This window comes from Myotis davidii, unplaced genomic scaffold (genome assembly GCF_000327345.1).
Source record: "Myotis davidii unplaced genomic scaffold, ASM32734v1 scaffold88, whole genome shotgun sequence".
In the NCBI taxonomy this organism is placed as follows: Eukaryota; Metazoa; Chordata; class Mammalia; order Chiroptera; family Vespertilionidae; genus Myotis; species Myotis davidii.
In genome coordinates, this window is record NW_006300377.1 from 3,666,867 (window position 1) to 3,676,883 (window position 10,017).

General features: G+C 43.2%; 1 protein-coding gene across 1 annotated transcript in view; it reads left to right on the forward strand.

Moving 5' to 3' along the window:
* The window catches only part of DLGAP3 (discs large homolog associated protein 3), a 56,664-nt gene that overhangs the window by 34,978 nt on the left and 11,669 nt on the right, over positions 1-10,017 (forward strand). The window contains exons 9-10 of the mRNA XM_015572778.1: positions 126-213; positions 327-504. Coding sequence (XP_015428264.1) covers positions 126-213; positions 327-504 — 266 coding nt within the window. The remainder of the gene's footprint in view (positions 1-125; positions 214-326; positions 505-10,017) is intronic.

Genomic DNA, 10,017 nt, shown 5'->3' on the forward strand with positions numbered 1-10,017 from the left:
TGGGGTGCAGGTATGGAAGGAGGCGGGCAGCCGGGGGCTCTGCCGGGTCGGTTGAGGGTGGGTGGAATGGGCCATCGGGCCTTCTGGATGCATAGGCCTTTTCCTTGGCTTACTCTGAGCTGCAGGTAGCCCCTGGGCCTGGTCATGGACAGGGCTGCTCCAAGCAGCCCCAGTCCACACCCTGGTCTCTCCCTGGCACCATCATCCCTACTGGCGAGTGGAGAGTGGTTCCCAGAATTTGCCACCTTGATGCCGCTGACTCTTGAGTCTCTCATCTTGTTCTGGCAGATTGTCTTCGCAGCATCTGCCAGTTGGCTGGGGGTGAGGGAGGTGGGGGCCAACATTGCTGGCCTTTCTCCCTGGGAAGGGCTTGCGTCCCTGTCTAGCCCCCGCCCTGACTCCCCAACTTTGCCACCAGGTGGAGACTATCTCTGACTCGGACACGGAGAACAGGAGTCGAAGAGAGTTCCACTCCATAGGCGTCCAGGTGGAAGACGACAAGAGGTAGGTCTGAGTGGGGCCATCCTAAGCCTCCTTGGGGGAGAAGAGGAGAGAAGGCTGCATATCCACTTCATTGGCCTAGTCTCCCTGGGCACCCTCTCTTCCTGGCTGAGACCAAGCCCTTTTAATGGGGAGGAGTCAGAGCAGCCACCGAGGTTATCCACAGAGAACAGGCAGCCATCAAATCCAAAGTGAGTTCTCCTTGTACCCATGCCTGTCCCCGGTGGCCGGAGGTGGACAGGAGCAATACAGAGGTTGAGGGCAGGGAGTGGTGGGGAGAGGTAACAGGTAGGTACCGAGCGGGTCTCCAACAATTGTCCTTTACAGGGGATAACAGGATTTTGCCAATCCCTTGTTAACTTCCTGTGGTGTACAAGTATACGAGCTCAAAGAAAAACAAATAAATCTGAAGATTGCCTCTCAGGGGCCCCTGGCACATATAGCACTCCTCTTCACTTGGCTCACACAGCATTTAACCGGTTGGGGGTACCTATTATATGCCTGAGTCATTGGTGTACCCGAGATGGTGGCATTACCAACAGCCAGCATTCTGGCATGAGGTGGCCTCAGAAACATTGCTTCCGTAATTTCTCATGGGAAAATTAGCATTGTGAGCTCTGGGGGGAATACGGGAGAAGTCCCTCTGTTGAGTTCCTGTGGGAAGGTGCTTTCTTTGATGACCAAGTGGCAGTGTCCATGTGGCCCATCTGCCCTCTGGGCTACAATGCCACCAAGGTGGTGGCCCTAAGTATGGTTTCTGCCTGAGGCTGGCTGTTAAGAGTTACATGGTAATCCGTGTTGTCCAAGCCATACCCACTGGAGGAATAAAACTAGAGTCCCAGTAGCAGTCCCTTGCAGCGCTGTTCCAGTTGCCATTGTTGGGCCTCCCCTAAAGTTCCCCAACTATTCTGGGAACTCCTGGAGTGTCTTGTGTGTGTGCCTGATCAAATGTTTTTCTCTACTCTTACTCTAGCTCCCCCTGCAGCTCTGCATGCTGCTGAGACTGTAAATGCCCCCATCAAGGATGGCAAAAATTCGCTTTTGTTGCCCCCATCACTCCTGAAAGCTGTTATCCTCTAAACCAGTGGTTCTCAACCTTCTGGCCCTTTAAATACAGTTCCTCATGTTGTGACCCAACCATAAAATTATTTTCGTTGCTACTTCATAACTGTAATGTTGCTACTGTTATGTATTGTAATGTAAATATCTGATATGCAGGATGGTCTTAGGCGACCCCTGTGAAAGGGTCATTCGACCGCCAACGGGGTCGCGAATCACAGGTTGAGAACCGCTACTCTAAACCCTTATTATTTCACAGAGATCACAGAAAAGTAGCACTTTATGGCCAACTTTATGGTCTATGACGAGTTTCTTGAGAGGTGTGTTAGGAGGTATGGATAGCTACAGCTCTGTGTTCAGAACCCTTGCCCTCCTCTAATGCTGCCCCATGGATCATAAACTAAGCCCGTGTGCTCCTCACTCACTCCCAATGAGGAGGCTTCTTGGTCCCTCACACAGATACATCTCTGGGGTCCTCCTATTCCTCCTAACAAGCCTGAATCCTAGGAAGAGTGCAGGAGGCATTCTACTGAGACTCTGGCTAAACCAGCAAATTCTGTCATTCATTCATTGAGTCATTCATTCAGAAAATACTTGTTAAATATATGACAGCTCCTGTTAAATGCTCAAGGAAATATCAAAGGCCTGACTCTTGCCCTCATAGAAGTTATGGTCTAGAGAGGAATCAAGGCAATGAATAAATCATCCCTGAATAAAAATATGATTACTCATTGCAGTATAACATATAATGGGGTATTATTTCACATTATGGTGGGAGTATAAAAGAAAAAAGCAGGAGCTGAGAGAGAAAGGACCTTATTGAAGTTAAGCAGGAGACATTTAAGCTGAGACTTGTGGATTGACTAGAAACACTCAGGTGATGAGGGGTGCGGGCGGTGCGGATCTTTCCTGGAAGACGGAATAGCATATGTGAAGGTGCTGGGGTTGGAAAGAGTTTGACCTGCATCAGGAACTAAAAGAAGGTTTATGTGGCCGGTGTGGAATGGGGCAGTGGCAGGGGCCAGGTCATGCCTAGCATGGCCATGATAAAGAAGTAGAATTTAATGATAACTAATGAGTAGCTATTAAGAGGTTAAAGGAGTGTGACATGATCTAATTTATGTTTATAAAAGATCACTAGCTGCTGAGTGGAGAATGAATTTGAGGGAAGTAATAGTGGATATGGGGGAGAAAGGTGATGGTCTTTTGCATTATGGGAGATCTTGTGTTGGGGATCTTTTTTCTATTGTGCTTTATAATTGGGCACTGCTAGTGTACGGGAACACTGTTAAGTCTTATATATTGGTTTTATATTTAGCAACTTTGCTGCTCTCTTTTATTAGGACTCATAATTTAGCTGACAATCATGATGGGTTTTCCATATAGTCGGTTATTTTTTTTCCTGCAAATAAGGACATTTATTTAAATCTGTTTTTTAAAATTTATTTTTGTAATAGGGCATTGAATAGGAGTTCTAGTTCACTGTTGAGGGTACCATGCTTGTCCCAATCCTGATGTTAGTGGATATCTTCTCAGTTCCCACTCATAAGTATGATGCTGTTTGCTACAGATTTTGATGAGTACCATTTATCAGGTTGAGGAAATTCCCTTCTATTCCTATTTGGCTAAGAGTTTTCATTTTAATTTTTTTAAAAATAGAAAATGAGAGTGGAATTTTATTGAATGCTTTTTCCAGCAACTACTTAGATGATCATAGATTTTTCTCTTTTTCTTTGTAACATGGTGAATTTTATTAATGGATTTTTCCATGTTGACCCATTCTTTCATTCCTGGGATAAACCCTACTTTTACTATTATCAGTTGAGATTAAGTTTGGCTGTGAGTAATAGGGCCTCAATAGTGTCTTAATGTTTTTCCCCGATATAAAAGAAAAAAAGAAACCCAGCCTGGCCAGTGTTGCTCAGTGGTTGAGTGTTGACCGATGAACCAGACAGTCAAGGTTCGACTTCCCGTTAGGGCACGTGCCTGGGTTTTGGGCTCGATCCCCAGTGTGGGATGTGCAGGAGGCAGACGATTAATGATTCTCCCTCATCATTGATGTTTCTTTCTCTCTCTTCCTCTCCCTTCCTCTCTGAAATCAATAAAAAAATATATATATATTTAAAAGCCTGGATATAGAAGTGAAGTGGCCGACCTGAGGCTTCTTTTATCTTGCTGCATTTCCATCCTTTGTGTATCAGCTCATATCCAAGGAGCAGGTCAAGCTCTAGCCAGTCTGTTTGCATTATGAGCAGTAGGAGGGAAGGAGAAGGAGTGCAATCTTTCCTTTTTAATAAGGCTTTCTGACAGTTACACACAACACTTTCACCGACATCACATTGAAACCTCATCACCTGGTGGTATCTAGCTGCAAGGGAGGCTGTGGAATAGACAAAGAGAAGAATGGATATATTGAACTCTAGCAGTTTTGGTCACAGACTTGCTGGATTATTTTTATACTAGAGGCCCGATGCATGAAATTCGTGCAAGAGTAGGTCTTCCTTCCCCCGGCTGCCAGCAGCAGCTTCCCTCTAGCACCTGGGACCGAGCTTCCCTCACAGCCCCGGCTTCGTCAGGAAGGGCGGAAGGACCTCCAGTCTAATTAGCATATTATGCTTTTGTTATTATAGATGCCTTGTTGGATTTTTGAATAGCTGTTACTTTATTTAAGATTTTTATATCTGTGTTCATAGGTGATATTGGCCTATTATTTTGCTTTTATTGTTGTTAGTTCAGGTATTAAACTTATGCTAGATTCCTAAAATGAGTTTGACAGCACTCTCTGTGTTTTGTTCTTTGAAACAATTTGTGTAAAGTAGGAATTATCTATTCCTTAAAGGTTTGGTAAAGGTTGCCCATAAAACTACCTCAGCCTGATGCCTTTGGGGAATAGGATAAACTTTTTTTTTTAAAAAAATGTTTTATTGATTTCAGAGAGAGGAAGGGTGAGAGAGATAGAAACGTTCATTGGCTGCCTCCTGCTAGGGATTGATCCCATAAACCAGGCATGGGTCCTGACCAGGAATTAAACCGGCAACCTCCTGGTGCATGAGATGATGCTCAACTAACCCAGCCACACAGGCCAGGCAAGAGAAACTTTTTGAACTACAGCTTCAGTTTCTTTAGTGGCTATTGAACTGTTCTGGTTTCATTTTCCTTCTCCAGTTAATTTTGGTGAGTGATATTTTTCTAAAAAATGGACCAATTTACAAAAATTGACAATTTTCAAAATTTTTGGCACAAATATTCTGTTATAGTATTACAATTTTATAAACTTTTACTGTATCTAAAGGTTATGCCTCTTTTCATCCCTTCCTCCCTTTCTTGATCAATCTTGTCTGAAGTTTGTATATTTTATCATTTAAATATTTTTATTAAGTTATATTTTATTAGTCTTTAAAAAACTAGCTTTTGGTCTCAGTGAGCATCTCTATTGTTTGTTTCTATTTTATCATTAATATTTCCTGCCATCTACTACTTCAGTATTATTATATTCTTTCTTCTGCCATCTTTGTCTTTTTTTCAGCCTCTTGAACATTATTTTCTAACATGTGCTTTTAAAGCTATACACATTCCCTTATAACTGACTGGTATAGCTGCCACTCATAAGTTTTGAGATGCACTGTTTTCATTGTTCAATTTGAAATGGTTTGTAGCTTTCATCATAATTTCCTTCTTAACTTGTGAATTATTTAGACATTTTTTTTTTAGTTTTTAACTGTACTTTTTGGGGAGAAGGCCTACCTTTTTACTGTTGATTTCTAAATTTGCTACATTGTGGTCATAGTATGCCTTCTGTATGATATTTATTCCGTAGAGTTTGGTGAGGCTTCCTCCCTCATAGGCACATATAAGTACATATGATCATACATGTGAACATTTTCCAAATGTTTATCCTCAAATTTTTTTGGTTTCATCTTCAATTTTTTTTTTTTTTGGTTTGATCTACCATTTCTGAGAAAGATGTGTTAAAATGACTCCCATTACTTTTCATGTTTCCTGGTAATTTTATTAATAGTTTTAGTTTGATAAAATGCTATTTAGAAGTATTCAGGCTTATGATTGTTGTATATTCTTGGTAGGTTGGCCATTTTATTATGAAACTAGAGGCCCAGTGCATGAAATTTGTGCATGGGTAGGGTCCCTAGGCCTGGCTGGTGATCAGGGCTGATCAGGGCCTTCTGGCTGCTGGCCGGGGCCTTCCTTCATTCTGCGCCGCCCCCTGGTGGTCAATGTATGTCATAGCGAGCAATCGAACTCCTGTCTCCCAGTTAAACTCCCGAGGGGACAATTTGCATATTAGGCTTTTATATATATAGATAGGCTGCTTTTCATCTTTACTAATGGCTTTTGCCTGGAATTCTGTTTTGTCTGATTTTATTGCTATGGCTGCTTTCTTTTGGTTAATTTTCCAATTTATCTTTTTCATCTTTTATTTTCAACCTTCCTATATCCTTCTGTTTTGATGTGTTGCTTGTAAGCAGTATGGACCTAGAGTTTAGTAGACATATTTCATACACTTATATGAATTTTGATTACTGATTTATTTAATTTATTTCTGTCATCTTTTTGAAAATTTTCCATTTGATATGCTTTTCTTTGCTGTGCCCCTCTCCTACTTTTCTGCCTTCTATTGAACTGATCAAATTTACTTTATATCTCTTTTTTCCCCCTTTCACTGGGTAGGAAGTACATTTTAGTGATAATTTTTCACAAAATTGTAACAAATATACTTAATTTATATTTTTCTAATAGTCTAAATTTTGTCATTATTTCTATCATTCTTAGGTACAAAACAAGTACCTTGAACACTTTAATTTCCTTTTTAACTCCATCCTCCCATCTTCCATGTTATATATTTATCTAGTATTTTGATTATACCTTTTTTTAAAAAACCCTTCTAAATCAGTTGTTGTTATATCTTTTATGGTTTAATATTTATTTATACAAACATGTTTTAACAATTTATGTGTTCACTATTGTTTGTTACTGCCCACTCCTTCCTCATGGGTTCAATTTCCTTTATGCTGAAGTACTTCTTGAGCTTGAGACCAGTTTTAGAGTTAATATCTCAGCTTGAGATTTCTATATTTCACTGGTAGTACTCATTTGAACCCCACACCCACACAAAAAGCAGCCTTAATGTTTTGTTTTCTCAGCATCTTACTTCTTAGCCACTTTCCTGAATCATGATATGAGTTTTCAAGTCCAAGTTTGTAAATGAAATGACCGTTCTTGGCTGCTGGCTTGCTTTATGTATAAGGTCTCCTTCCAGCTCCCCAGATGCATAGGTTTGGGGTCTCTCCTCTTATTCTCCCTGGGTGTCACCATCCAGCCTCTAGCCTATGTCTGGCCTGATATTCCTGTGGCTCATTTGGCTTAGATCCCCTCTCACTACTCATGTTTCGAATTGCCTTTTTGTTTCTAGTACCTGAAGATTTCTCTTTTCTATTTCAGGCTTGGCATTATAGCAAATCCACCTTTCCCACTTTATGTTAGCCAGCATTTCTATATGTTTAAGGGGTCGGAGGGAGCTTCCCAAGTTGGTTCCATCTACAATATTGATCAGTTGTCTGGACTAGGCTGGTAGCAGCAGATCCAGGGAGAAGTGGACCAATTTGAGAAGCATTTGGCATGAAGTCAGGAAGGGCAGGGACAGGCAGACAATGAGTTCTTCTTTGCTCTTGTGTAGGTATTCAGGGAGGTCTTGGTGGGGTGGGCCAGTGAGATGGTGTTGGGTAAATGGGTAAAGAACTGAACTACTTGGGATGATCACATTGGAAACTCAGAGGGGTGACAGGTGGGGAGAGAAGAAATCTGGCACATCTTTCTGGCCAGGCTCCCTTGCTTATCTGCTGAAGGCATCCTTAGTTATACACCTGCACTGTCCTTTCTGTCCCTTATGTCCCTGGCACTTTCAGTCTGACTTACCACACACCATGCCCCAACTAATACATAAAAGGGAGCCATGAATACCAACAGCCTTTCTAGGCAAATATTGAGGACTAGTTGCCCCTCTCCCCGCACCTGCTGCCACCCCATTTTCTTGGACTTTCTGGTCTTTGCTCCTATCTCACTGGTCCCAGTATCTATCTCTATCTCTATCTATCTCTATCTCTATCTCTATCTCTATCTCTATCTCTATCTCTATCTCTATCTCTATCTCTATCTATCTCACCCCCCTCCTCTCTCTCTCTGTCCCCTTTGGTTTTAAAACTTGCCAGGGAGGAAAGGTCTCTATTTCTGCCTTTCAGACTGTTCCTTGCTAACCTTTTGGGTGAGGAGTTCAGAGTTATTGCCTCTGATACCTGGAAGTCATCTGCAGGGCCTTCCAGTTGCCCATCATTAGTGTTGACTTGGCTTAGAAATACACAAGGGTGAGAGTTGGTGCTCCTTCAGTTCCATCTCCACTGCACCTCCACCCAAATATATATTGTAACCCTATTATTTATCAACTAGAGACCCGGTGCACGAAATTTGTGCACAAGTAGGGTCCCTAGCCTGGCCGGTGGTCAGGGCTGATCTGTGGAGCGACCGGTGGGGTAACCAGGGGGCCCCTGCTAGCACCCGCCTTGGCTGGCCTGGGGCCTGCAGGCTGAGGGCAGCTCCTGCATTGAGCGCCTTTCCCCTGGTGGTCAGTGTGCATCTAGCAACCTGTCGTTCCGCCTGTTGTTCTGCTGTTTGGTCAATTTTCATATTAGGCTTTTATTATATAGGATTACTCTGCTGGGCACTGAGGATACAAAGGTGAGCAGAACACACAGCCCCTGCCCTGTGAAGCTTATGGCCATGTTCACCTACGAACCTCATAGATGAAGTAGGAAAAAAGTTGTTATTTATTTGAAATTGAAATTTAACTGGAGTCCTGTATTTATTGTGACAATTTTACTTTACCCACTGTGCCCAGTCAGGGCCATCTGGAGAACTCTGTGTAGGAGAGCCATCCTATACTCATGATCTTTCCTTAGGATCATGGTCATTTGTGGCTTTGGGACCTTGAGAAGGGAGTGTGCTGAAAGAACAGAGCCCCTTGCTCATTGGGAAGGAAGCTTGCATCCTCATGAAGCTATATTCCAATCATAGTCCTGCAGCAACAATGAGTTGCTAACTGACCACACGCCCTGATAGCTGAAGAATGGACACTGCCTCCACTCTTCAGCTGTCAACTCCAAGATGGTTTCTGACTGACCACCATGACTCTACTTAAATCTCCCGCCCTATCATAGCCCCCCAGGATGAAGTGGGGGGACTTAGGGACCCCAATTGATTTTATGTTTAAGTTCCTAGATGCTTTCTCAAAGCGGGAGCCAACACAATGGCTGAGCCTTGCTGAAATGTCTCTGCCCTTACTCCTCCCTGCCCACTCCCCCACACCTCCTGTCAGCCTGCTGCCAAGTAGTCTTGGCAAAACCTCTTGACAACTCCTGGATGTTGAGCATTCGACACTGTCTCCTGGGATGAGCCAGTTTTTCCCAGAGCCGCTTGTGTTTTCCCCTAGAGAATCACAGTAGAAATGTCTCCCTGAAGTAACCATGATAGCAACTTCCAGAATAATCAGAAATGTGATCATTGTGACCCTAAAAAACTTGAGGGGAGGAAGCCTTCTCAACTTTGTCAAAAGGCTTGGGGAGAAAATACTGGAAAAGACATTGTTATAAAATTAGTGACAATTCGTAACTGAAGCCAGTTTCTATTCTATGTGTACAGCATTGGTGAGGACCACAGCGGATACTGCCAAATGCAAAGCTAAGTAGGGACATAAGCCCTGAACTTCACTACCCTGAAAATGCAGCGAGTATAGTTAGGATTAGATTTGGCTGTGAGTTACAGAAAACCCCCAAATGACAGTGACTTAAATATAATACGAGTTAATTTCTCTCTTGCTTAGAAGAAGTCCGGAGAGAGCCAACGGAGGGGCTGCTAGGTTCTCTACAGTGTCAGCACCCAGGCTCCCACTATTTTATTGCTCCTCCATCCGGATTTCCATCTCATGTTCTAAGATGGCTGCTTGAGGTCCAGCCATCACGTCTGCTTTCTGGTCAGCAGGGAGGAGGAAGGAACAAAGAAGGGCATGTTCTCCTTGTAAGAACATTTCCTGGCCGAGTCAGTGTGGCTCAGTTGTTCTGTCGACCTAGGAACTAGGAAGTCACGGTTCAATTCCCGGTCAGAGCACATGCCCGGGCTGCGGGCTCGTTCTTCAGTGTGGAGGGTGCAAGAGGCAGCCAATCAATGATTCTCTCTCATCATTGATGTTTCTATCTCTCTCTCCCTCTCAATAAAAAATATTTTTTTAAAAAAGAAGAACAGCCCTAACCGGTTTGGCTCAGTGGATAGAGCGTCGGCCTGCGGACTGAAAGGTCCCAGGTTCGATTCCGGTCAAGGGCATGCATCTTGGTTGTGGGCACATCTCTCGTAGGGGGTGAGCAAGAGGCAGTTGAGCGATGTTTCTCTATCACT